Below are 27,882 nucleotides of genomic sequence, written 5' to 3'. Positions count from 1 at the left end.
ATGACCGGCTCCGCGGCTGACACTCGCCGCTGCCCCCACCCCAAAGGCGCCAAAGGCACCCGGTCCCGCAGCAGCCACGCGCGGCCCGTGAGCCTCGCCACCAGCGGGGGCTCCGAGGAGGAGGACAAAGACGGCGGGGTGCTCTTTCACGTGAACAAGAGCGGCTTCCCCATCGACAGCCACACCTGGGAGCGCATGTGGATGCACGTGGCCAAGGTGCACCCCAAAGGGGGAGAAATGGTGGGCGCCATCAGGAACGCCGCCTTCTTGGCAAAGGTCAGTGGCTTCCGAGGAGGGGGGTGGGGTGGGCGGCGAGGGGACCATTTCGGTCTGTACAGGGCAAATAGAGGCACTATCCACGTCCCGGGTTCTGCTACGAACACCCTTCCTCTCCAGTCTTCCCCCCCCATCCCCAGTCCCTTTGCTTAATTGAGATGTTTGTCTTGGAAGCCTTAGAAATGGGGGAGGGGGAGGTGGGGGCTGGCTGTCCTGGGACTGTGTGGTCTCTTGTGCCAAGGTTTCCTTGAATCTCTATCCAAACTCTATTATTTATTTACTCACCCCCATGTTCATCCTCTTTCAGCAAGAGCTGTAGCCGCTCTGTTGCAGCGGCGATGCCAAGAATGCATAGGTCCCCTAGGGATCCCACCCTGCTTCTCCCCTTTGGAGTCTCCCCCTTGCAAATGATTTATTAGGCTGTGAATGAATTTGACTCAACCAGTCAGACTTCTCAGCGTGAATCATTTCTAGACTTTTTGCCAATTTTTTTTTTATGACAGTGACTTTCACCTCTGAAACTTGCAAAAACAGTGAACTATCTCTCTTTTCCCAGCTTATCTGGGCTCCAAGAAAAAAAAAAAAGAAGTTTTGGCCATGCCTTAAAGGGGACGTTCCAGTCGACATGATGAATTAGTCTCACTGGATTGAGAAGGAGGCTCGGGAGTAGAACTCTTTTTACTTTTTTTACTTTGGAGAGAAGCCAGTGAGCTGATTGGGTTTGGTGGCCAAGGATCACTTAGCAAGACGGAGGGAGGGAGATGTGCAGTGGTCACTGTATGAAACATAAAATGCAAACCTGGGGGAGAAATGCTGCCAGAGCCTGGGGGGGTTGTAGCATGGCAGATGGTTTCCCTGGCACCCTGGGGACACTGGCATGGCTGAGAAGATTCCTGGGCAAGCCTAGGAATGCCAGACCTGAGACCTGGAAGGCCATCTGGTCGAGTCCCCAACCTGGAGCATCTGGTGACCTGAGCGTCTGAGCCCTACAGGCCAGAAAGCTGTGTGTGCCCTTGGGAGAAGTGGCCCAGCCGGTAAGCTTCCTGTCGCAGTCAGTCACAGTGTCTTATTACTCTGCCGGTCAAGGAGCTCTTCACTGTGCCCAAGGAGAGTCCTGCCTGCTTTCCTGTCAGCCGTAATTACCCTTGCTGAGACCTCCTTGAGCATGAGAACAACGTTGGTCCTGGCTTGTGGTTCGGGCTTTGTCCATACTTAAGTGAGCCTTCTTTACTGAAGGACGAGCTGGGAGCCCTTAAACCTGGAGGAGAGGTGGCCACAGGCAACAGAGGCCTGTTCCTACCACCCCGTGCTGCCTTTCTAATTCTGCACCCTCAGCGGCGACCCCGCTTCTAATTGTGGCTTCATCCTTCTCCAGATTTTGTGTGCAGTGACCCCCTTTCTCGATGGGAACCAGGGAATGTTAGTATCTCCCTTCCGCGTTCTGAAGACCTCCTGAGAACCGGGGGCTCATTGCCTCCCAGGGCAGCTGGTCCCAGGCCTGGCCAGATTTGATTGGTGGGAAAATCTTTCCTGGGACTGAACAGAAGTCCTCCTTCTCTCCCCTTAGTCACATGTCACCACGGATTCTTGTGTTGCCCTTTGAGCCAGAGTAGCACATGCCAACTTCCTTTGCTACTCACAGCTCCCTAGAATGTCACTAGACGGGGCTCTTAGAGAGGAAGGGACTGAATTCCAGTCCTAGCTGTGCCACCTCTAGCTTACTTAAAACCTCTGATCTCAGTTTTCTCATCTATACAATGGGAGTAGGCCAGACTTCAAGTAAAGTTCTTTCCAACTCTCACATTCCATAATGTTATGACCCGTGGGTCTCCAGGTTCTAATGCTGACCTGTGTGACACCAGAGGTGCACGGAATTACGAGTCCTCAGAACTGTGACATCTGTCAGTCTGCACCTTCCTTTAGTCTCCTTTGTCCACAGGTAGCTCCTTTCACCTTTTCTTATTTGTTAGAGTTCCCAGATCAACTCACTCTTCTCGCCTTCTTTCTAGGACAGTGGCTAGTTTGAAATCAGTCAGTCCCCTAAAATAAGCACATATGAAAAACAATATTCTAAATGTTGTCTGAGCAGCTTAGAACATAGATTGCTACTTCCAGAGACCTCCAATACTGTGGCTGAATGCTGTGTTCTTAAAAAGGAGTGGCCCCTGCCCTCGCCGGGTGTTCAGTGGTTAGAGCATCAGCCAGTGCACCCAAGGGTTGTGGGTTTGATCTACGTGTATAGGAAGCAACCAATCAATGTTTTTCTCTCTATCTCCCCTCCCCCCCAACTCATCCCCTCCCTTCCACTCTCTCTAAAAATCAATGGAAAAAAAATACCCTCTGGTGAGGATTAACAACAACAAAGAGTGGTCTCTCTCTTTTTTTTTAATAGAGTGGCCATATTGCACTTTTATTTTTTTTTAATCCTCATCAGAGGATATGTTTTTATTGATTTGAGAGAGAGAGGAAGGGAGTGGGGGAGAGAGAGAGGAGGCTTATGGGCCCTGACAGGGATTGAATCCTCAACATAGGTATGTGCCCTGACCAGGAATTGAACCCACAGCCATTTTTGGTGTATGGTACGATGTTCCCACCAATGGAGCCACCTGGCCAGGGCCACATTAATACTATTGTAGTAACTCGTAGGTCACGTTTGAACTCCTGCCAAGCCAGGACAACCCCAGCCCGAACGTGGTCATTGGCTTTTTGAACCTAAGTAAAGAACTTAACATTTCTCTCTCTTACATTGTGTCATAATGGTTGGTTCTCCACCCCCTGCCCCATCATGGGATCCTACCTCTCCCTGGTCCCCACATTCCCCAAACCTTGACTTCTACACAGGCTTTGAGATGGGGACCGTTTCAAAAGCTCCTGTTTCTAGGTGCCACTCCTCTTGGATTCAAGGGCTATTCCTGCGCTCAGATTGGCAGACTTTTCCCTCTGGGACCAAGTCCTTTGCTCCTTTAACCAAATCGATGCTTTACTGAGGAATTTGTAGAGAAGAGGAGGAAGTGGTGGAAGGGTTGGAGAGTTTCAGGGAGATTATGTTTTCTGGCAACTGAATTTGGCAAAGAAGTAGGCGGAGGGAAGGTGTCAGAGGCCTAAGAGGGGGACTGAATGTTACTTCCTTTGACTGCCGGGCATTCTGTTAGCAGCCATGGTAAGTTCTGCCCGAAGGTCCAGGTACCCCCTCCTGGGGCGTGGAGGAGCTCACCTGCTCTGAGATCTTCCTTCTAAATTTTCTACCAAAGACCCCTTCTCTGCTGGTTGCTACATCTGGAGTTAACAATTGTGTAGGTGAAGGCCAGGGTTTTTTAGGGATAGTGCAAGAAAGCAGCTCAAGCCAGGTGGAGGATGATAGAGGATGGGAAGCCAGGGGCAGAGAGGGAACTGGCCCAAGAAAAAAACAGCTGGGCTGTTTCTTTCAGAACCCACATTCTTGTGCCTCATTCTCACGTTGATCCCAAATTGGAAAGTAATTCACATTTAGAGGACGCAGCTTTGCCTGAGTGAAGAGGTAAATGCTATGAGGTGAGACTTTGCTGCAAGCAGGGCTCCACTCCTGCCCCCTGCTGGTTCACTGGGCAGCTCCTTCCCTCCCTTGTTCTGCATTCAAGACCATCCACTGGTCTTTCCTGCTCAGCCCAAGGTTGTGGCCCCTGGGCCTCCATGGCAGGCTACCACCAACAGATTCCAGGCTGCTGCTGATGCAGGGGCCTGGGGCCATTCTTGGGCTCATGAGTGATGTTCCTTGCTCTCCTCCAGGAGACTCTTCTGCCTGGTGTCTGCCAAGTGTATTTTTCAGAGCAGGGACAGCAAAAGGCTTTGCTTTGTCCTTGTTCTCTCTTATTAAAGATCCCTGGTACCTGGGGTTCCAGCTGCCTCCCTGGCTCCTCTTCTAGCTCCCGCTTCTCTCCCACATGGTGATGATATGCACTTGTGTCCATCCACATCCCTTCTCCTTGCATTCTTCTTTTTTTAAAAAATATATTTTTATTGATTTCAGAGAGGAAGGGAAAGGGAAAGAGAGAAACATCAATGATGAGAGAGAATCATTGATCGGTTGCCTCCTGTGCGCCCCCTGCCAGGGGTTGAGCCCACAACCCGGGCATGTGCCCTAACAGGGAGTCGAACCATGACTTCCCGGTTCATAGGTTGACGCTCAACCACTGAGCCATACTGGCTGGGCTCCTTGCATTCTTCTGACAGGTCATTGTATTTGGCAAGAATGGAGTGAAATTGAGTCTGTCCATAAAAACCTTGCCTGTGGTTTGTTTCATCATTATTCTTGAGCAATCCTTTTCCTGTCCACTCCACTTCCCCCTCCCACTCCCCGACCCCTGACCACAGGCATAGTATGGAAAGGGTCATTTTGACTTGTGCCCTCTAGATCCTGCCTCCGTCAGCGGGGCTGTGGCTTGAGGGGACTGGATGCAGATGGCAGGAGGTGGGAATCTTGAGGGGAGGGGCCATGGGAAATCTAGGCTGGCGTTTCAGGTGAAATAGGGCAGGAAAATGACAGGAGAAGAGACTCTCAGGTCCCCCATCATGGAGAAAACAAAAGGAGTGTGCCCTGGGCTTTTTGTTTTTGTAAACGGTTGTACCAATTTACACTCCCATCCGCTGTATGGGAGCATCCCCGTCAGCATTGAGTGTCCACGCTTCAGAGCATCCCTGCTAAATGGAGAGGTGAAACTGACATTCTGCACTGGCTTTAATGTGCATTTCTTAAATTATTAGTGAGTTTGAACTTTTTTTTTCAAATATTTATCCACTATTTGCATTTATTTTTTTGTGTGAATTGTCTTTTCACGGCCATTTAAAAATTGTGGTAAAATATGCATAACATATAGTTTACCATTTAAGTGTTCGGTTTTGTGCATGGTTGTGCATGCAACATCACCACCTTCCATCTCCAAAACCTCTTCTTCTTCCCCAGCTGAAACTCTGTACCCCTTAAACAGAAACTCCCTCTTCCTCCCTCCCACCCCTAGCCCCTGGCAACCACCCTTCTTCTTTCTGTCTCTATGACCTTGGCAATTCTAGAAACTCATATAAAGGAATTGAACGATATTCGCGACTGGCTTATTTCACTTAGCGTGAGGTCCTCAAGGTTTATCCCTGTTGTAGCATGTGCCAGAATGGCCTTTCTTTTTATTGCTGAATAATATCCCATTGTGTGTACATGCCCCATCTTGTTTATTCATTCACCTGGTTTGCTTCTACCTTTTGGGGCCATTAAAAAAAAAGGACAGATTGATTGATTTATTATTTTTATTGATTTCAGAGAGGAAGGGGGAGGGAGAGAGAGAGAGAGATACATCAATGATGAGAGAGAATCATCGATCTGCTGCCTCCTGCACACCCAACACTGCAACCCGGTCCCTGACCAGGAATCGAACCGTGATCTCCTGGTTCATTGGTTGACATTCAACACTGAGCCATGCCAGCCGGGCCAGTTGTTTTTTTCTCGAGGCCCCAAAGTTTTCTCATCACCTTGTGTGAACACTTCATGAATTAAGGAGGTTAACGCATGGTCCCAGAGGGAAGTGGATGGTTTCATCCTCTTTTATTAGGGTGAGAAGGCATCTCAGGAATGCTCCCGAGTGTCCAGGGACTCAAGTGCTGCTGATTCTGTTTTCCTGAAAAGTGAAGACATATCAGGCCTCCCCGTTGTCCGCCCCTGAAGGCACACTTCAGACGATAATAACACAGCTCACACTTAGAGAGCACCCAGTGCCAAGCCCCAAGGTGCAGGTTGTATACGTAGGTTATAGAATCCTCATAGCCAGCCCAGCAGGTTTGGAGTAGGTGATATTCTCCTGTTTTATCGGGAAGGTAACAGAGGCTTAGAGAGGTCATGTAGCTTGACCAGGGTCCACAGCCAGCAGGTGACAGAGCAGGGACTCCAACCTCGTTGTGTTGGACGCGTCATCACAACTGAAGGAGCCCACCTGGTTAATAGTTCATCGTCCTGTGGAGGCATTGGCAGCCTGAGGGGCCGGTTGGGAGCTGAGTCCCAGCCTGAGTCTCAGTCAGCGCTCCCAGATGTCAGAGTTGTAGCCAGATGACATCATCCCCTCAGCAGCCTCGGCCCCTCTTCCTGCCACAGCTCTGCTCCTCAGCTGGGGTTTGGGGAATGTGGCCACTCGCTCTCAGCAGGGGCTGAGGTAAACAGGCAGCTGTTCTTAAAAACCTTTGGGCGCCACTGAGCTTCTATTCTGAGGACCAGCTGCCGCCTGACTCCCACCCCGTCATCCGGCTCTTGTGGGCTCTGTTGGGTTTGCTGGAGTTGAAATAATTTGGTGGTTGGCCCCCACGGCCGGCTGACTCAGAACCCCGTTTCTCTGGCCACCTCAGGGCTGTGGTCAACAGATGCCCCTCTGGGGATCCCTCAGGTGGCCCGTGCTTCTATGGGGCATTTCCCTGTGCTTACCAGCTTTTCTATTAAATAGGTACTCTTCTGTGTGGAAGCATGCTCATGACTTAATAAACTGTGTCATCCTGCCTTTCTCTCTGTGCCCCTCCCACTTTGTGCCTGCTCTAGAGCTGGGAACACAGCAAGTACTAAAGAGATGTTTGTGCGCATCTCCCCTTCTCTCTCTGCTTCTCTGCGGAATTTTTGACACGTTCTTACACAGAATTCCCGGTTTGGGTATATCAGTGGATGTTATTGCACACACACAAAAATAAGGACAAGCCAGATACTTCTTGGTGTTTGTTAGGGCAGAAAACACAAAGGTACACTTCATTTTTTAAAAAAATATGTTTTTATTGATTTTAAAGAGAGAGGAAGGGAGAGGGAGAGAGAGAAATATCAATGAGAGAGAAACATTGATTGGTTGCCTTCTGCATGCCCTCTATTGGGGATTGAGCCCACAAAGCAGGCATGTGCCCTTATTGGGAATCAAATCAGCGACCTCTCAGTGCATGGGATGATGTTCAACCAACTGAGCGACACAGGCCACAGCTACACTTCATTTTTTGACTGTGTGTGTGTCGGGGAGGGTGAGGGGCATGTGAGCAAATGTTCCAATTTGCTCCCAAAAAAGACTCTCCAAGACAAGAATGTGATTTGAGTTGATATGTTGTAATCGAAATGTAGTTCACAGAACAGCTGTGTGTGCACACACTCTTACATTCACACACACACAGCACCTTGGCTGTGAAGTAGGAAGTGTGACTAGTTTCCTTTCTGTTGAAGGGGCAGTTGCTGTGAAGTAGGAAGTCTCAAAGCCAAGAGAGAATAGAGGCACAGAGAGGAAAAGAATGTCAAGTAGCATTATAAGTAAATGCAGCCTGGGGTACAGAAGTATGAGCAGCCCTCTCCATTCCCCCTCCTCCTCCCACCCTCCTCAGGCCCAGGGCCAGCATACCCTCCAGCTTCACTGGGGCCTGAACCCAGGGAGCTGGGAGAGCTCTGGTTCCCAGCAGGCTGCCCAGCACTGTCCCCAAGTCAGTTGACCAGCAGCTTCACTGTCCATCAGCTAAGCCCTAAATCCCCAGGGCCTCCCTTTCCCTGTTTTCTCCCAGGATGGAACTAATCTGTCCCGAGGCCCTTTCTGCTCCTTCCTAAGCACATAGGCCTGCAGGAGCCTCCTCTCCTTCCTGACAACGCACTGCAGGGGCCTCAGGCCCACATGAGCCGAGTGCCTCTGCCCCCAATGGCCCTACCCCACCAGCGAGGCCGAGGATGAGAGACTGAGAAACATACAGGGGGAGAGAAAGCAAAAATCGTCCCTCACTTCCCAGGAGTGACTGGATTGGAAGCCCCAGCCTGTTCTCACTCCCAGCCTCGTTGGCAGCCTGCTCAGCGCTGAGTGCTGTCTGAGCTCTAAATTCCAGACAAGAGGCGCCTACCTCCCCCTCTTGCGTCCTTGCCTGCCATTGCTCCTTTCTCCTCCCTGCAGGGCTTAGCACTCTTCCCTGCAGGACTTGTAGACACTTGGTGAATGTTGACCAAGAGGCAGACTAGGAAACCAAGAGGTGGCTGGGTGGCCCTAAGGGGAAAAGGGTGAGGTGGCTCATGAGTCAGAGGAGCTGCACTTACCTGGGAAGAGTGAAGGCAAGAGGGGACTCTTTCCTCATCCATCTGGGTCTTCTAGACTCATAGGAGGGAGGAGATGGGCATTGCAGGGAGTGGTGTTGAGAAGAAATGGCGGCCAAGGCGCCCAATATTGCATTTCTTCAGGGCACCATTCATCTTGCGTTCAATGGTGCCCTGGAGTGGGGCACATAGAATGGGTCACACCAACCATGCAGCAAAAGGTTCAGTCATGCAGTAAACAATGTGAGGGTTAATAGAGCGCCTCTGTGAACATCCTGGGCCAGGCTCAGTGGGGGACACTATAAGACATGGTCCTTGGCCTCAGTGAATGGCTGAGGCTCCCTGGGAGGCTGGCTGTGTTCTCACTCACAATACACAGAAGGCCATAGAGAGTAGAGAGTCACTGTGACCCACAGTGGAGTGTGTGTAGAAGGAATGCAGAGAGGGAGGACTTCAGCAGGGGACCAGCTGGTGTGGGGAAACCTTGTCCAGGAGGTACCACTTGAACAGGTGACCATGGCAGGGTGGCCATCTGCTCCCAGGAGCAGTTCTCCGGTGGTCTCATTCCTGGGCCTGCCACCAAGCACTGGGCCCCAAAAAGATCTCTCTCTACTTCTCTGCAGCCTTCAATACCCCAGGTTCCAAACTACAGGCTGTCGATGACGATCCCAGACTGGCTCCAGGCAATTCAGAACTACATGAAGACACTACAGTATCCTTCCCACGAGGGTCTGAGCAGACACAGCCAGGGGATGGGCATGGTGATTGCAAGCCTGATGGCCTGTCTTTCCCCAGCTGGTCAGCAAATACTCTCTAAGGTTGGTGAGGCCGGCATGGAGGGAGGCCACTATGTGAGAGTCTAGAAGGAGGGATAACAGAGGATGTAATTACAATGATCAGACCCCGCCCTTTTTAGCAGGATGTGAGCCAGGATGGCGAGACAGTGGTGGGCCACCTCGAGCCCCTCTGCCTTCCAGCTCCTCTTTCTCCACTTCCTCCTCCTCAGTCATCTTTCCCTCTTTCTTCCTCTGCAGTCTTTCTCCCTCTTCCCTCCTAGTCTTCTGTTCCTTTTCTTTCCTCTCTCACTTTTTGCCTTCATCTTGACTGCTCATAATCTACTGGAGGCCCAGCTGGCGCTGCTTTTGGCTCCCCGAGTGGCCTCAACTGGTGGCCTTACTCCGTTCCTTGTGACTGAATGGGGCTCTCTCCCCTCATTTGAGCTTGAAATAGAGCTGGGGATCCCGTGGGTCCAGGCTGGGTTCAGACCAGCCAGACTGTTTTTCTTCACCTCCAGGGTTCCCAGGTTGTTTGCAGTCAGGTTAGATCAGTTCTGAGGGTCTGTGGCAGCAACATTGTCAGGACAAAGGGGCAGAGGCGGATGGCCCACTGGCTGCTCTGGTGTTTTATCAGGGATAGGAGTCAGAGGGGAGCTGGGCTGGCAGAGGTATGTGTGAGAGGGACAAGCCATTTGCCCAAGCAAGTCGGTAGCATCTCAGAGCTAAGCCAGCATCAGACGCCCTGTAGACCCCCAGCACATTGTCCAGGATGCCACGCCTCTTCTGGCCTCTTCCCTAAAGACCTAGAATGTAGCAGAAAGGATTTCACGGGCACTGGCCTGTATCCCACGTGCTCTCTGTGCTATAGGCAAGAACCTTTCCTGTGGATTTATTGTGACTTCCTTGAAGGGATGAATACTACCAGGTGGGAACAACACCAGTTCTGCTGTTTGGGTAGGCAGATTACTCAATTAGCCTCTCAGTTTCCACTTTACAGATTATGAACTCCCCCACAGGGCATCTTCCCAGTGGGATCCTGAAGCGGTGTTAGAGGGAGAAGGTAGCGCCACCCTCTGCTCCAGCCCTGGGAGTGTATTGATCCCCAAACTGGGACCCCACCTAGGGAGCTTTGTGTGGTCCAGAAGCATAAACTCCTACCAGGGTAGACTTGGACCCCAAGAGCTGAGCCTTCCTGGATGTGACCGACTTCCTCACAGAACATTCCAGAAAGCAACAGAAATTAGAATGGCTCCTTCCTTCTGTCTATGACATGGGCTTCACAAGGACCACTTGAGCAGAGATGAAAGAGAATGAGCCTGGTGGGGAGAATTTGCATTCTCTGGTAAACCCAGCAGCACACCCTTAGCCAGGTATTCATTGTTGCCCCGAAGGAGCTGCTTTTGCACTTTTCTCTGATGCATTATGATGATCACCGACCCAGGTCACTGACTGAAGGGAAGGCCCGGCCGGCTGCTGGACTGGGCTCCCTGTCACCTGACCATTGGAGCCACCACATAAAGAAAGCAGAGGGTGGTCTTTGTTCTAGCTTCTGTCCAGACTTTCACTTAGTTCCTTGGGATTTCCTATTGCTTTGTCCTGAGCAACATGACCGGTGCTAGAGTACAGGGACCTTTCGGGGCCAGTCCTGACTATAGATGTGTGCAGTGGGTAGTAGCGATATGGAAAGACAAATCCTGCCTTCCCGTCTGACAGCCTCAGGGTCTTGGCCAGCGGGAGTGCTGATTTTGCACTGTGTTCTGGGAAGAGGTGTCACTGATTGTGCTGTTGGTACACTCGGTCTGTGAGTCTCTCTCCCTGAAGGCAATGTTTATAGGAATTCCCTCCCCAGCTCACTTGCAGGTGCTGAAAACTCTTAGGAATTGAGAAAAGATGGCCAGATAATTTTTCATTATTTTATTACCGTGAGTTTGTCTCACTTTATGTACAAGATGTACAAACTAGATATACATACAGGGAAAGTTGGGCATATGCATTGCATTTTTGCCATTTGAATTCTACTCTAAATATACCAGAATCTCATGGTTTGAATGGCATCTTTGGTAAAGTAAAAAAATCACCTAACAATGAGAGTAGATTTTTTTTCTTCTACATCTAGGGTTTTGTATATTATTTTTCTAAAAACTAGGCAAGCCTATATTGTTATTGGTTATTCTTATGTCCGTGCCAGTACTTTCCAAACTGTGTGCTTATTAAAATCAGCCCCTGGTCCTCGCCCTGGAACTTCCAATTTAACAGTCCAAGATGAGGTGACTCTGAATGGCATTTAGGGTTAAAACCATGGCCTGAAATCAAAATCTCCCAAGGTCGAGCACAGAATGTGCTTATAATGAGCTGCTCAGGTGGTGGTTCCGTGTGCTCGTGTCTGAGTGCCAAGCACATCTGTGGCAGGGAGGACTCCCAGCCCTTCTCAGGAGGGTGTTTAGCACCACCCTCTGCAGCTGCCTCCACCACAGTAGGGGCACACATCTAACCTCATACACCCTCCCTGCCTGGGCTACAAGTTCACGGTTCATTAGCAATTCCCAAACATGCTCTTTTTAAATAGAATTTTGTTTGAGGCAGTATAGGGAAATGCACAAAGCAACGTTTTTCAGGCTCAGAAAAATTAAGATCCAGTCTCAGAGAAGAGAGCATGACATTAGGGAATCTTTGTCATTCAGAATGACCTGGTGCAGGCTCTCCAGTCCCTGAGACCGTCTGGGCAACTAGCTAAATCCAAGGCTGTGGATAATGTCATCTCACATTTAGTAATCAATGTCAAGTGTCAGTTCAGGCATGAAATGAAAGTAAGCTCTGCTGCAGTCTGAGAAACTCTACTGCCATCCATCTACTCTTCCGTATATATTTATTCCCTTCTTCTTTCCTTCCTTCATTCATCCATCTATCCAGCCAGCCATCCACCCATCCACTTACCCTTCTATCTATCCAACCATTCATCCACCCTTCCATTCATCAATTATATTCATCCTTTCTTCCTTTCATCCATTCACCCATTCATTAATCCATCATCCATTCATCTACCTTTCCACCCATCTATCCATCTATTTATCCATCCATCTGTCTACGCATTCATTTACTTATTCCTCATTCACTAGATTTATGCCGGGCTTTATGGTTGATATAAAGATGATAAACAAATGGTCCCAACTCTCAAAGAGCTTTTAGTCTAGTAGATGAATTAAGACATGTATTCAACTAACCAGGATACAGAGCAGATTGAATATGGCTATTCTAAAGGTCCAAGGTGCTTTGGGGCCTAAATTAGAAGTTAGATTTCCAGGCAGGACAGTGGAGGATGTTGACTACCTTCTGGCTACTGGACACCTGGAAAGCTCTCACTTCCTCCTCTCATTGGGAAATCAATGCATAGCTTCCTCCGTTGGATTCCTGGGACTTTGGAGTTTTCTCTTACTTTCCCTTTACATACTTCACACAGATACAATCATACAGGGACGCAGTTCTTTGAAATTAGAAAAATGAGGCCACTGAGTGGGTAAGTGGTGCATGATCTGTGGGCCAGGTGACCTCTTTCCTACCTGAAAGCTGCTAACTCCCTCTCCCGCCCTCCATCCCTGTATCCCAGTGCTCACTTTCCTGGTCTGTAAGGGGTGGAGACGGGGTGTGGATTGGGGGTGACCCAGGGCCATGTTGGAGGTGGGGCTTGGGTCTGTACCACCCTGACAGCTGAGCTCAGTGGTGGAGACTAACTCGTTCAGGGGGTGGGGGATGCCTATGAAATGTGTTTCATGTGGCCTCCTTTACTCCATGTGATGCCCCTAGTCCAGGGGCAATGGGAGGACACTATGGAATATGGCCACTAACATCCAGGAACTAGCTCTTGGAGAGAGGAGTGGAGAATTTAGGATTTTATTTCTGCCAAGTGCATATGTGCTTTGGTGCCCTCCTGCAAAGTGGGTCCTCCCTTTTCCCTCTGTATTCCTACATGGTGCCTAGTGTGAGGACAGGCATGCTGACCGATTGACAGACAGACAAGTTGCATTATTAAGTAAGTCCTGAGACCCTTTGCTGTGCTCTATCCTACAGGTTAATGGAAACGGCGAAAGAAATGACTCGAGAGTCCTTGCCTATTAAATGCCTTGAAGCTGTCATCCTGGGCATGTATCCTTTAAGTTATGTTTGCTTAAGTTTAATCCACAGATGGACGGTGGCCTCACTGTGGGGCTGGTGTGCTTTTAATGTCCTAGGTCCACAGAGGTGATGACTAAGCTCCCCTGTTGTGTCTCTTTAATGTCCACCATCTGGAGTTGAACCAAATCAGAGCTTGGCTCCTTGGACCATCATCACTGTAACCTGTTAGCTAAAGCTTGTGTCAGGGCCAGCTCTTAGGCCGGCCTCACTAGTCGTAAGGAGAATTCTAACGTGGAGGGACTAGAGAGAGAGAGTGCAGAGAGAGAGTGCATCATTGTATTTTGCATTCATCTGGCTTCGCAACAGGAAAGGCACTCAAGGGGAAATGGGGTCCTCCAAACCCATCTCCAGGGAAATTTCTGAGAGTGGATTGTGGAAGAGACCGTGTAGTGGTGTAGTGTCCTGACTGCAGAACATAGAGCTGAAACCAAGGTCTGGTCTCTCTCACACCCTCTGTTCCATTTTCCACCACACTCCTGGCTCCTCAGCTGAATATGGCCCAGAAAACTGTGATGGCACTGACGTACTAGTGGTGAAGGCAGTAGAACATGATCTGATAGAAGAGCAAAGAAACTCCCAGTCCTTTGGGGTGTTGGCTAGAAGGGCCTGTGACCAAGAGAACATGGCAAGATGTGGGCTTAAGAGGTGGTCCCAGGTCAGACCAGTTAGGTCCTTGGGTGCTGTGCCAAGAAGTGTGACGTTTTGCAAAAAGGCAATGGGCAGCCCAGGTGAAAGCTCTGGAGCAGAGCTGTGACATCATCAGGGGTGCGCTTCAGAGAGGTAATCCTTAGGGCAGGTTGAAGGCGGACGGGAAGGCTGGGGCTGGATCTGCAGAGCCAGGTAGGAGCTGTTACATGAGGGAAATGGTGGTGCTTGAACCATGGTCCTGGCAACAGGAATGGATTGGAGAGACAGTTTGAAGAGATATGAAGGAGATAGAATTTGCAGGCCTTGGAGGCCAGCTAGGTGTAGAAGCTGATGAGGAAGGGATCAGCAAATACAGGTTTCTGGATTAAGCGACAGTCTGTGCAGGAGGAGCTGGAGGGGTGAGAATGACAGACAGGTGAGATACGTCAGCACAGATGTGAACGAAGACAGCAGCAGTGAAGGTGAGGAAGGCGTTGGGGGTGTCATCAACTTGTGGACCGATCAGATGTGAGGAGTTAGAGGAGAAAGAGGCGGTGACTCCACATTTCTGGCTTGGAAAACCGGGGGATGGGATGATCCTTCAACAGTCCAAGGGAAGGACTTAAAAAGGAGGATTAGGTTTATGGGGAGATGAGTTCAGATTTGGCTGTGTTGGATTTGAGGTGCCTGTGGGATGCCGGGTGGGGTATTGGGAGTGTGGAGCTCAGGAGGGGCTCAGCGCCAGAAATGCCACTTTGGGAGCCGTGTGTTCAAGGGGTGGCAGGTGCTGTTCATGGAGAAGAGAAAAACCTCAAGGATGAAATCTCATTATTTTTTGGTCTAGTTGACACAAAAAGCCCATAAACGACACTGACAAGGACAACTCCAAAGGTAGAAGGTAATCCGGCAAGGAGATACAGAAATGAGCGGAAGGATGGGTGGCTGAGAATCAGACGGGACAGTGGGACATTTTTATGGAAAGGGGACTTTCCGCCCTTCTGCAGTCTGCAGAGCACTGGCAGGCCTGGTCTGAACAAGATTGTCCACAGGTGCCCGGGCTGACATTTCAAGAGTGGAAACTTGAGCCTTACAGAAGCCCCTCCCCAACCCCCTGTCAGACCTCCTCCCTGCTTCTCACAGAGATGAAAGGGGTGTCTGGGGAGTCCAGCAGGAGTGCAGGACCAGGGTGGGTGGGGGCAGCAGTTGGCTCAGGGCCCCACTCCCCCCCGTGGCAAGAGGCAGCACAGCTGTTGGGCAGAGCCTCCTGCAAGTTTAATGGGGGTGAACAGTTGTTGGGGATTTGCTGGGGGAGATCAGAGAAGGAGATCACAAACGCAGACCCTTCGCTGGGTGGACAGTTCCCTTCAGACGGCCTGCTGATGGATGTCCGAGTGCACCTGGGCCATCTTGCTTTACGACAGTCATGCACACAGTAGACTTGACCCTGTGCAAATTTATAAATTCAAGCCTTACTTTAAGTTACAGGGATTACCTAAAAACTTTTAGGCCTGGCCAAGGTGGCTCAGTGGTTGAGCATCGACCTATGAACCAGGAAGTCACGATTCGATTCCCGGTCATGGCACATGCCCAGGTTGCAGGCTCGATCCCCAGTGTGGGGTGTGCAGGAGGCAGCTGATCAATGATTCTCTCTCATCATTGATGTTTCTATCTCTCTCTCCCTCTCCCTTCCTCTCTGAAACCAATAACAATATATATATATTAAAAAACAACAACAACTTAGAATTGTGGGGCTAGACCAGGGGTGGGCAAACTTTTTGACTCGAGGGCCACAATGGGTTCTTAAACTGGACCGGAGGGCCAGAACAAAAGCATGGATGGAGTGTTTATGTGAACTAATATAAATTCAAAGTAAACATCATTACATAAAAGGGTAGGGTCTTTTTTTTTTTTTATGGTTATTCTTGGTGTTGGAAGCCCCTGCCATTTCTTTTCTCTTTGCCCTAGAGGACAAATATCTTGACTGAAGTTTCAAAATGGATTGATGTGATACAGGAGAGAAGATTCTCTCCCCAGTTCCTCCTACACCTGATTTAAGGAAAGTGTGGGGAGGGTGGAGTAATTCGGCTCTCACTGCCGAACTCAGGGAAATTTGACCCTTGGGCACAGACAAGAAACGAAGGGCTGCGAGAGGTGAGGATCACCGGAAGAGCTAAAGCCCCAAGCCCCTCCCTCCCTCTCTAGATCCCTGCTTCCGCCAGGGGCCACACTAGCACCCCAACACCCCGGTTCCCAGAGGTGTGTCCAGAGAAAAGGAGCTTTTCACTCGCCCAGGGCCTTCATCTCGTAGGCCTTTCTCCAGGTAACCTTGCTGTGGGTGAGGAGAAAGTGACGAATTTTGTTATGACTCAATAATTCCGCCAACGCTGGGGACCCTACTATAGTATGGTCAGGGCGCAGTAGGGTTGGGGACTCTGTCACCGAGTTATTATTTCAGCAATGACATAAGGCCATCGAGTCATTTCTAAATGTGTTGGGTGCCATGATGCGGCTTAGGAGTGGCCCAGAGAGTGGAAAATGCCTTAACAGGCAAGAGGCCCATCAGCTGTGGGGCCCCAGGCCATCTGTGTGTGGGTAATTTTAGTGGCTGTACATCTCCCCTCCTCCCCGCAGCAGGAGCCTCTGCCAGCCCTGCATTCCTCCCTATTTTTGCACTTGTCGGAATAATCCTGGCAAGGAGGATCCGTGTCACTGGGTTGACAGTCAGCTGAGTGGCACGTAACAAAGGGTGCACTAGCGCCAGCTGAGACAGTCTCAGAGGGAAACGACTCCCCCACTCTCCACCCACCAGTCCTTTCTCATACTCTCTCCCTGAGGAGAGCTTAAAGCACCTTCCACGCGGAACAGTCGAGTGGTTCCTGTGGTTTTTAGAGACAGGGAAATGGAGGTTGAGATCCCTGTTTAAAAGGTCTCCTGTGAACTCAATTAAACCTCTGTCTTCACAGTCAGTTCCCTCCTAGCTCTTTCTTCACAGAGGGGCGTCCACAGTGGTTCTCAACAGGGGCCAGGACGCCCTCTGGAGAAGGGTTAGAAATGCGGTGGGAGGGGAAGTGAGAGGGTGCTCCCCTCTAGGGTCCCGGGGTGCCAGGGACCGTAAATGTCCTAGGGAACTCAGGACCATCCTCCCCAGTAAAGAACCAGTCCACCTAAAATGCAGCAGCGGCCCCACTGAGAAACCCGAATGCCATTTGGGGTCCTTTCCAGTTCTGACAGCCCTCGCTCCATGCTTGCTGCCTGTGACCTGGACCTGGGAGGATAGAGGTGAGGGGACAGTGGCTTTCTGGCTGGCCTGTCTGTGTTAGCATGGAAGCAACTCGTACCCATTGGAGTGACACATGGAACGTTCTTCCAAATTGAAGCAAGAGTCACTGAGGACGCACCAGAACCTCTGTCTTCTCTCCCCCATCTGGCTCCTTTGTCCTCTGTCCCTCCTTCACTCTTCGTTGCTGTTCATGATTCTTTTCCTCTCTTTTTTCTTCCTCTTTGATTTGCCTTCTTCGTCATTCACTCTATAGGGAACAATTCCCGTCTTTATCCTTCTGTGAAGGGGCCAACCCCATGGTTCTTTCCTGCTGTTTCTTTCCTGTGTGCCTCCTTCACTTCTCACACAGACACGTCCTCTCTGCTGGTTACCAGATGTGTGGTTTCCCCCACACCAAGCAATTCTCGGTGACGCCAGCTGGGTGTCCTACTCAATTCTGACACGACCTACCAGCTGGGTATAACTCAGTTCTGACACTACCTACCAGGAGGTAGCGTCAGACCTCACAGATTAAGGGCCCAGCCCCACAAGACTACCCCCAACACATGCACTTCAGATGCCAGTCGAAATCCCAGGTTATCACTGATGCTTCTGACCAACAAGCTCTAGATCAGAGGTTCTAAGGGCCCCCTCCTCAGGTTCAGTTTATTTGCCAGAGCGGCTCACTGAACTCAGGGAAACTCACCTGTGTTTACCAGTTGATTAAGAACACAGGTGATCAGCAGGATGAAGTGTTGCATAGGGTGAGAGGTCCCCATGGAGTTGGGCCTGTCACCCTTCCAGTGTGGATGTTGTTCACCAGCCTGGAAGCTCTCCGAACCCCATACTTTTGGGAAATTTTTGGAGGCATGATTGATCATGAGCTCCATTTTCAGCCCTTATCTCTTCTCAAGAGAATGGGGAGGGGTAAAAATTCCAAGCTTCTAATCATGGCTTGGCCTTTCTGATGACCGCCCCCAGCCAGGAGCCCCTCCACAGTCACCTCTTTACTACAAAAGATGTGCCTAGTGCTCTAGTCACTTGGGAAATTCCAGTGGTTTTAGGAGCTCTGTGCTGAAAATGGGGTTGAAGCCCATATTGAATATTTCTTCTTATAAATCACAATGTCCCCATCTCAGTGGCGGGTCATGGCTTTAGGGGGCTTTGCTCACCCTCAGGGTTGCAGAGGTCAGTCAGCCCCCCCTTAATACAAGGTCCCCTTTCACTGCTGGGCCGCAAGCTGGACAATGGAACTCCCACTGCACCCTGTGGCGAAGGATCAGGAAAATGTCTCCAGACATCTGGTTGAGTGAGGGCCAAGTCTGGTGCTGTTTAATGAAGTCACAGATAATCCATTTGGTTCCATGGTCTAATCACATTGACAATGTGTTGAATGGGGCCCAAGAAGTCATTCTGTTTAGATCCCAAATGAGAAAAGATCCCCAAGAATGGGAAGGAGAAAATTTCTTTAGCATGGAAGGCAGAGGGGAAGAGAGAGGGGGGAGAAGTGTGTGTGTGTGTGTGTGTGTAGAGAGAGAGAGAGAAAGTGAGAGAAGGAGAGAAAGAGAGAGAGAGAGAAGAAAAGCTATGGAGGAAAAGTAAAACCTCCAAGATGGTGTGGGGTTTCTTTCCAGACTCCCAGAGAAGGTAGTTTCCAGCTCAGAGGATTGCCCAGCTCAGCTCGCCATGGGATTTCACATGGCCCAGGGTCCCTGGGGATGCTTGGAGAAACCAAGATGGAATGATGGGCCTCATCAGGGGAGACTGCCTTAGGCAGAGAGCCAGGTCTCCAGAGCTGACCACTGTAGACAGTCAGACAGGGTTGGGTCCTAGAGGGTTCTCCGCCACAGAAAGGAGACGTGAGATCAGAGCCCCGAAGCTGTGCCCTGGAATCTCAAGAGCTGATGGCTCTTGGTCTCCGGCCAGAGCCTCCTGCCTGGGGAGGGCTTGGAGGAAAGGGCAAAGGGCTGGAGAGGCTCTTCAGAGCCAACCCTGTCTTGGCCGAGTTCTATTTACATTGCAGCCTCAGCTGTCTGCCCTGTCAGCTGCCAGCAACGGTGTCTACAGTCCTGGGAAGTAAGGAATGCGAGCGAGGAGCAGGACTGGCCTTGAACGAGGGTGACAGGTGTGAAGGAACCAGTCCCCATCCCAGGGTTCCTGCAGAGGAGGCCTACCCAAATAGGCCACAGTCCTAAATCGGGGCCTGGCCTGAGCTGATTCCTTCCAGACTCGACAAGACAGGAGAGCCTGGGGTCTCCCGCTGAGCTTGTGAATGCTGGGCCAATACCGCCCTGACCTCATCTGTTCCACGTCCTTAACAGACTAAGAGGCTGATGTTAGAGCTGCACCTTTTCCGTGCAGCCCTTCCTAGAATCCTGAGTCCACAAAGAATCAAGTGTCTGGTTGTAAGGGCGCGTGCAGGTGAGCACATGGGCGCGTGCACCCCACCCTAAGGGGCTGTGACCTCGGGAGACAGGAGCGAGAAGCATAGATGGACTGACTGGTGGCCGGTGGGTCCCCAGCAGGCAGCCCTGAGTGGACCCAGAGGTCCCATGTCCCTGAAGTGTCTCACACTTGAAGGGGGAGAAGCAAGAGGTGAAGTTGCATGGGAAGAAAGGGAATGGATTTGGCTCCACTGAGAGCACCCAAGACCTAGAAGGTTCTTGGCACAAAATGTTGCTAAATCAATTCTTGTGAATGCGTAAGTGGCGAGCGGGTCTCAGGAGCCCTGCTTTCCCGCTGCCACTCGGGTCCTCTGACGCGTCCTGACAGCAGCCAAGCAGAGTGGAGGCAGAGGGGCCGGGAAGGGACTGCATGGTTTAGGGGGAACCCTGGGGGCTTGCCTTCCACTTATTGCTGCTTTCATGTATTTATTCAAAATATATTTTTATTGATTTCAGAGAGAGAAGGAGAGGGAGGGAGAGGGAGAAACATCAATGATGAGAGCGAATCATTAATTGGCTGACTTCTGCATGCCCCACCCTGGGGATGTAGCCCGCCATATAGGTATGTGCCCCCAACTGGGAATCGAACCTCGACCTTTTGGTTTATAGGTCGATGCTCAACCACTGAGCCATGCCGGCTGGGCACTGCTGCTTTTCTTAAACCTGAAGTCTCAGAGACACGCACCAACTCCTACATTCAGCCCCAGGATGCGATGTCATCCCCAGCTGGGTCCCCAACATGCTGCCCACTTTCTGGTTCTGAGGCTTCCCTGGCATCCACATCCCGGCCGAAGCTCTTCCGGGCACTGAGGCACAGAGATGGTCCACATCCCTGCAATGTCGAGGCATAGGCAGCAGTGGTGAATGCTGGGAGAATTTCCCACAGAATACCTTCTCTGGGGCCACTGCCTCTCCTCCCCAACCTGCCTCCTGAGTAGCCCGTCTCAGCTGACCCTGGACTGCAGGCCCGAGGTTGGGGTTCAGCGTAGACGTGGGACCGGGCCATCGAGCATCACCCTAGTTCTCCCTGGATACATTGACGTGAGAACAGACGCAGCTGGGGTTACCCCCAATTGGTGTGCCCCCGATTTCCTTCCACAGAGTGCGCAGAGAAAACGTAAAGACCCCGCCCCCTCTTCCCGTAAAACAGAAGGCGGCCTGAGAGCCTTTCAAAGGAAAATCTTTTGATTTCTTTTCCTTGTTGGGGCTGGGGAGGGGTTTGGAGAAATATATTACTCCGTCTAAAAGAATAACTCTGGCTGTGATGAGAGGTTCTGGGCAAGTGCAGACACGGCTGAGTCATCCTGGTGCTTGTGTTTCTTAAAAATAAATCCCCCGCAATGTTCTAATTATAGCCGGGGGAGCCCTTGGAAGAGCCTCTGCCCACACAGTAGTGCCAGCTCTGGCCCTGAGCAGAGCTGGCAGGGACGGAGCGGCGTTTCTGGCTGGGCCTGCAGGCAGGTGGCACTGTGATAACCCACTTCCCCCCTTCGCCAGGCCAGTGGCTGTGAAAGACAAGGGTTTCCTCTTCCAGGCAGTTCACTGGGATTCTCATTTCCTGCCAATATTGGTCTTTTTTCCTCCCCTAGTTTCTGGGTACCTATGGGGACGTAGGAGGGGCAGGGGTACAGCCTAGTAGTCCGCTTCCTTCGGAAGCCCTCACACTACCTGTCACTGCAGAACCACACTGAGCTTTCCGAGGAGGCAGGTTCCCCAAGTGGCTTCCAAGGTGAGGTAAAGCCTCTCCTATACAGAAAAAAAAGACAAAACATGTTCTTCCTACTTATTGATTCTTAGAATGTTGTCATGGTGACTTGAATTTCTGGCCCAGGGCCTTGTCTCTGTTAAAACGAAAATAGCCCCCGGTAAAGGGAACAGAATGAAGCCCTGTCCCCCATTTGCATGTTAGTGAGAACTGGACCAGTTTTTTGAGAGATTTGGGATTTTCAACCGTGGGGATTCACAGATGAATTTACTCGGTCCCGCTCTCAAGCTGATCACAGTCTCCAGAGCAGGCACAAGGTTAGGAAGCTGCAGGATGCTGGAACCGATGAACAAAAGGAAATGCCCTAGGAAGTCAGGAAATTCTTCACGGGAGAAGGGGCGTTTGGGCTGGGCCTTGAAGGGATGACAGAAAGGAAGACATGTGGGAGGGCATTCCGGAGCCACGGTGAGGGGGCAGGCGTGGCCGGGGCGCCGTTCTCCGGTGCGGTGCGGAGGACAGGGCGGTTGGCATCTGGTTAAGGACATGGGCTTTAGATTCTGGGGGCAGACTCTGGCTCTACCACTGACTAGCCATGTGACTTTGCTTTGAGCAAGTTCCCTCACTTTCAGTGCCTCTGTTTTCTCCTCTATTACATGGTTAGTAACTGTATCGACCCCATAAGGTTATGGTGAGAATAAATCCATATAACTCTCCTACAACAATGCCTGGCACATAGTAAGGCCTAATAAACAAAAGCTATTTATAATGGACATGTCTCTGCACCTGGAAGGCGTGGGGGAGCTGGTGGAAATGCTCAGGGAAGGGTTAGAAAACGGAGGCCAAAGACCCCAAATTAAAGTGCATTTATTTTCAAGGGTGCCAATAGAAGAACATGAGTAAAGGTAAATGGTGGAGTGTTAGGAACACACAAACTATGAGAAATGTGGTGAAAATTCTGTTCCACGAGGCTGAGGGGCTCCAAAGTGAGCCCCTGAGGAGGTGGTGTGCCTGTGATTGGTTGCTGCGGGTACCCTGGGGACACCCACACTACAGGGCTGAGTGGGGAGGCTTTGTTCTCTCCTTGACCTACCCTGTAGCCGATCCTGCCACCAACTTTCCAGCAGGCACTGCTGGTGACAGGACTGAGGGAGAGAAAATATAGGTGAGTGCAGATTTCTTTTTACCCCTGAAAAACAATAGTAAGCCGGTGTCTTACCAGCAGTATTGTTATATAGGAAGGGCAGCACATTGAGAGTTTCAAAAGAGGTGTGACTTGGTGTGGAGGAAGGTCCCAGGCCAGGAAGAAGGGTTTAGATAGAACCTGGGTGAGCTCATTGGTGGGTACTGCAAGGGCCATGGGACAGGGGTTGTCTTGTTAAACACAAGGAATTGCTTCATTTTCAGAGACAACCGGAGAGCTGATGAGCCACCAGAGCTTAGGTCCTACATAGGGTTCCAGGGAAGAGATGGCCTGTTAGAACCGTGGTCGGCAAAGCACGGCTCGCGAGCCACATGTGGCTCTTTGGCCCCTTCAGTGTGGCTCTTCCACAAAATACCACGTGCGGGCGCGCACGTACAGTGCGATTGAAACTTCGTAGCCCACGCACAGAAGTCGGTATTTTGTGGAAGAGCCACGCTCAAGGGGCCAAAGAGCCGCATGTGGCTCGCGAGCCGCAGTTTGCCGACCACTGTCTTAGAAGTCAGTCTCTGGACTTCATTTAGGGTGTGGCAGCTTGCCCTGAGTGGAATTGTAGAGAACTTGCTAGAAACATGTTCTCCTTATGTTCTCTAAACATGTTCTCTAAATACTAACCTTCAGGCCTACTTAGCACTCACTGTTCCTCGCATGTGTCCACATTCGCATTGTATTCATGAGTTAACGGAGGGAAATGGGACCAGTTAGGATAACCTTCCCCTGGCCGTGGGGAAGGTTAGCTTGAAGCTGTGGCTTAGCCATGATTCACCGTATGTGAAAGAAGCTCAACTGGGTGGGGGTGTGGGGGGGTGGCTCTTACTATTCTCTGCCTCTTCAGAGAGCCACCTGAAGGGCCCAGCCCCAGCTGTCACTTCCCCAAGAAAGACAGGAAAGGGAAAGAAGGTGAAGGGCACATGCCAGGTGTCCTTTGAACAGGTGTCCTGGTAACTGACGGCCACTCCACATGTCTACTTAGTCCAAGGCGACGCCCAGCTTCAGGGAGGCTGGGAAACATGGTTTGTATTCTGGGCAGCTCTGTGCCCAGCTAGAAATCAGGGCTGTCTTTATTGAGGAAGAAGGAGAAGAGTGGATGTTGAGGGGCAGCTGACAGGCTCTGCCATACAGCGCATTAAAACCATCTGCTAAAAACAGGTGTCATTTATATCCAGGTAAGAAATATATACTTACATAGTCACAGTATTGGGAGAGGTAGTGTGGAAATCATATTTTAATTGCTCTAGGAAAGTAAAGATTAGCTATGAGTACTTCAAACGTAATCTTTGAGAAACTGAATTTTTGATGACTGAATTTTCTAAAAGTGAGGCACACCGAGGCGGGGAAGACACATAAATGCTTCCGTGTAGTTGTCTGTTGGAAAGTACCGTAGAGAGTGTGTTTAGGGAAGAAAGATGTTTTGCCACTGAATGGTTTCGCAGTGTGACCTGCTTTTTCAGATGTATTCTCAAAGGTTCACCTGATGATATACATTCAAGTCTGGAGTAGTAACCCTCTCTCAAAGATAACAGCATCTCTCCTTGAGACCAAGTCACCTGAGACCTCTTGCAGCTGCTGGCTTCCCCCAGGGCACAGACACCAGGAAGCCAAGGTTTCGAGGAGACTCTGGCTCCAATTTTTAGTCCCACTGTAATAATTCTTTAGACCCTTGTGAGGTCCACAAGTTAGAATGTGACTGAATTTTCAGGCTTAAAGTTGAACAAACTCATTCAGCAACCCGTACATCTTTTTGAACTCTAGATTGAAAGCCTGTTAAAATGTTCCTTAAGACTTGTCCTAGCTGGTTTGGCTCAGTGGATAGAGCATCGGCCTGTGGACTGAAGGGTCTCAGGTTTGATTCCAGTCAGGGGCACATGCCCTGGTTGCGGGCTCGATCCCCAGTAGGGGGCATGCAGAAGGCAGCCAATCAATGATTCTCTTCATTGATGTTTCTATCTTTCTCTCCCTCTCCCTTCCTCTCTGAAATCAATAGGAATATATTTTTTAAAATGTTCCTTAAAACCTATAAAAGGTGGACAAGAACAAGAGGCAGAGTTGGGAGCTGAGGCTGGTGGAGTGGGGCGGGGCAAATATCTCAGGATTAGGAAAACGGAGTAGAGGCGGCCCCTGAAAGTACTAAAAATGTTCTTTCTCCGTCCCATCCCTTTGTCCCACCCCGTCTTTTATCCCTAGGCCTGCTCTGCCTGAGAAGAAAGTGGCTGACCTCAGCACTCTGAACGAAGTGGGCTATCAGATTCGGATTTAGGCAAGCCATACCAGCCGGCCAGAGGGCTTCTGTGGTGCTTCTCTCTGCACTTTACCCAGCATCTTCAGGAGGAACTGCAACTATTTATGAAGAACCTGTGGATTTTATTTTTAAGGATTCACTTGGAAATAGAATCTGAGTGAGTGGTAACAACGTAAAAACAATTCACAAAGGGGCAACCATGAAAAGGCTAAAGTTATAAACCCCACTGGGGTTGGACTGTCTCCCTCACTCCTGATGGAAAGGATATTACTGCCACTGTAGTTCTCTATTTTTCCATTTACCCCCATTCTTTTACTTGCTTTCACCATTATCCCTCACCAAGTAAATGTTTCTGAAACCCTCCCTCCCACTTTTGATATAGTAAGGTAACTCGATCAGTATTAATGTTTTTTGCAGCAATAACAGAGGCAAAGATTGGTGGGTGTTTTTTTAAGCCGTCAATATTACCTCAGCATTTTGACATCAGATATGCAAGCTTAATGGTGTTTTGTGTTTTATATATTCTATTTGTATGGGTTCCCCAATATTTCCCATGGGGACCGCCACAAAGTTTGGAATTCTTTCCTGGTGCATACATGTGATGAGATTTAAGGTATTATATGCAGGTGTTTTGCTAAAAAGCACTGAAATTCTCTGGCAATACGGGAAACCATTTTTAGGATCTTGGAGTCACTTCTTTCTTAAAGCATTCACTGACAGCAGCTTTTGTTCTTTCAAAACAAAACAAAAACAGCACAGTGAGAGCTAGTCTATGTTCTGTCACTAACATTTAAACTTTGCAGCCTCTACAAAAGTAGAAGGGATCACGCAGTACTGGGAAAATTTAGCAGTATGGCAATTACCTCCAATAACAAAACTCAGAAAGGCAAAGAAGCCAGGCATGAAACAGCAGGTCTTCAGAAACAGATCATCTTTCTGCTCACATTTCATCTGATCCTTAAATTCTGAGCTGGGCCTTGATTCTGAAGGACTCACTGTTGTGAGAGACGTGTTCTGATGTCTTATATTAAGACCAAATGGGGTGCGAAGGGATTATTTTCCAGTACCTCGCTTTTCAGTATGACCTCATGACATTTAGGAACTGGTATTGGGAAAATGCAATGAATTAGAGAAGCACGGGACCTTTTTGTAAATGGAAAAGTCTTCAGGTCCCATGTTACACCGGAAAGCGTGACTTGGTCCATGAAGCACAGTATGACTATCTGGCCTGCACATGGTAGTTACAGTGACTTCCGGCTGCAGATCATACAGCATAACTCCAACAGCATCCCAGGTCTGTATGTTATCAATAGCAGCTTCTCTTTCATTTGTTTTATCTTAGTAACCACGCCAACTCCTGAGACCAAAAGGCAGAGTTAAGTGAAGTCCGCTAGTCAGCAAAAGTGTTAGTTCAGTCTCAGGGCTTCCCTCTGGCTTTGATGAGGTGGTTTTAGGAAGGGTTAAAAAAAGATGAGAATCTGCTCATTCAGATTCTTTACCTCTTAGGGTGACATGGAGAGCAAAAGGACTTCATTCTCTAGCCATCTGCACATGAACTTGTTACCCTCAAAGTCACTGTTATGACTGGAAAGTATTGTTTTCTAGGAAAAGAAGTCTAATGTCTTTACATAAACAGGAGCAAGTAGGTATACATCTCAATTAAAATAAAATATAGCATTAAGTTAACAATTCTGAACTTAATTGCTTCAAGGATATATTATCAGTCAGCAGAATTTAAAATGAGTTATCTTTGTATATCTTCCCAAGGCAAACCCATTTGCAGCCCATGGCCACGTGCATTTAGAGTACTCAGTAAATCATTTCATTCTCATGCCGAAAACGATACTATCAATCTGAAATTTTATTATATATAAGAAGACTACTTATAACATTGCAATCGTTCTAAGAGCTTGGAATAGGATTTTCTAAGCATTACCTAAGTACTGTCCCAACTAAAATACAAAAAGTCCATAGCTACACAGCCTCTTGTTTCCTACAAAAAAGAGGAAAGTAGGGATATAAACTGTTTCTATTATGCTGATGGATAAACCTTAAAACTGCCAATTGACTTGATGATTCAATTTCTTCCATACTAACTTCTTGATTTTAATCATTTCCTCAAAGCAAGAGTTAGTCACAGAAACATGAAAATTCATGGAAGATGTTTTAGTTGTCATTCTATTTTTAATGCCTATGGAATGTTAATTTCTAAAAGATGTGAGAAAGAAACCAAACTTGTAAAGTCTAATGCTGTAATTTAATATTAAGTCAAAACGAACAAAAAATCATGATATGACTTACCTCCCCAAAATTGATTTTGAAACCGGCTACAATTTAAAAAGATAAAAAATGAAACGGAGATGATTTGAAATCTAGTTTTGAAAAAGTTATTTATGTAAGAGAATTTTTATGCTTAAGCCACTGTGGCAATAAATGCAAAGTTTAAATGAATGACAGGAATCTTGATTTTAGACTCCATGTTGTGCTGTTTTGAGTACACTTTATTTCAAAAAGTGATATTTAGTATTTTCTATACACTCTGAAATCATGAACATTTCACTTTTTCTAAGTCAATTATTTCATAAGGATTTTATTAATAGATATTGGTAAATAGAACTTTGGAAATCTTAATTCAGTATTCTTACTATACCCAAGGCTTTTGTAACCTAGTTTTATGTACAACCTTGTACAGTTTTTTTGACATACAATTCAGAATCTTGTTTATTCTCTTGGACTTTGTTCTGGCCAATACATTTTTTTTAAATCTTTAAGGAAAACTGTGATTGTTTTAGTGGGTATTTTTCTAAGTAAATGACAACTTGTACAATGTATTTTAGAGAATGCCAGATAGTGCATGTTTCAAGTTCATGTTTTTCTCATCACTTATATGTTTATACAGCATGAGACTTTAATAAAACCATCCTGGAAACTTAAGGATTGTTTTTCTTCTAAAAATGTGACATGATGTAATTTTTTTCCTTGTCCACTTACTTGTCCTAGTCAACTAGTTTTTCTCTCAGCTTTGACTTCTTCCAGTTTTCAAACTCTACATTAAACATGACTCTATTTTGGCACATCTTCATTCACTTATATTTTAGCATCAGCCTAAGTAATAAAAGCTGAAAAGGGTAATGGAATAAT

General features: G+C 48.9%; 1 protein-coding gene across 1 annotated transcript; it reads left to right on the top strand.

Annotated features, from left to right (window-relative positions):
• Positions 1-27,675, top strand: VASH2 (vasohibin 2). The gene is made up of 5 exons (XM_023754814.1): positions 1-276; positions 8,947-9,035; positions 12,557-12,613; positions 13,165-13,255; positions 24,643-27,675. Exons 1-5 carry the CDS (start codon positions 1-3, stop codon positions 24,757-24,759), a joined length of 630 nt encoding a protein of 209 aa, XP_023610582.1. The 3' UTR covers positions 24,760-27,675.
• Positions 27,676-27,882: the final 207 nt, after the last annotated feature.

Source organism: Myotis lucifugus, unplaced genomic scaffold (assembly GCF_000147115.1).
Source record: "Myotis lucifugus unplaced genomic scaffold, Myoluc2.0 scaffold_65, whole genome shotgun sequence".
NCBI lineage: Eukaryota > Metazoa > Chordata > Mammalia > Chiroptera > Vespertilionidae > Myotis > Myotis lucifugus.
This window is presented reverse-complemented; position numbering and strand designations above follow the sequence as displayed.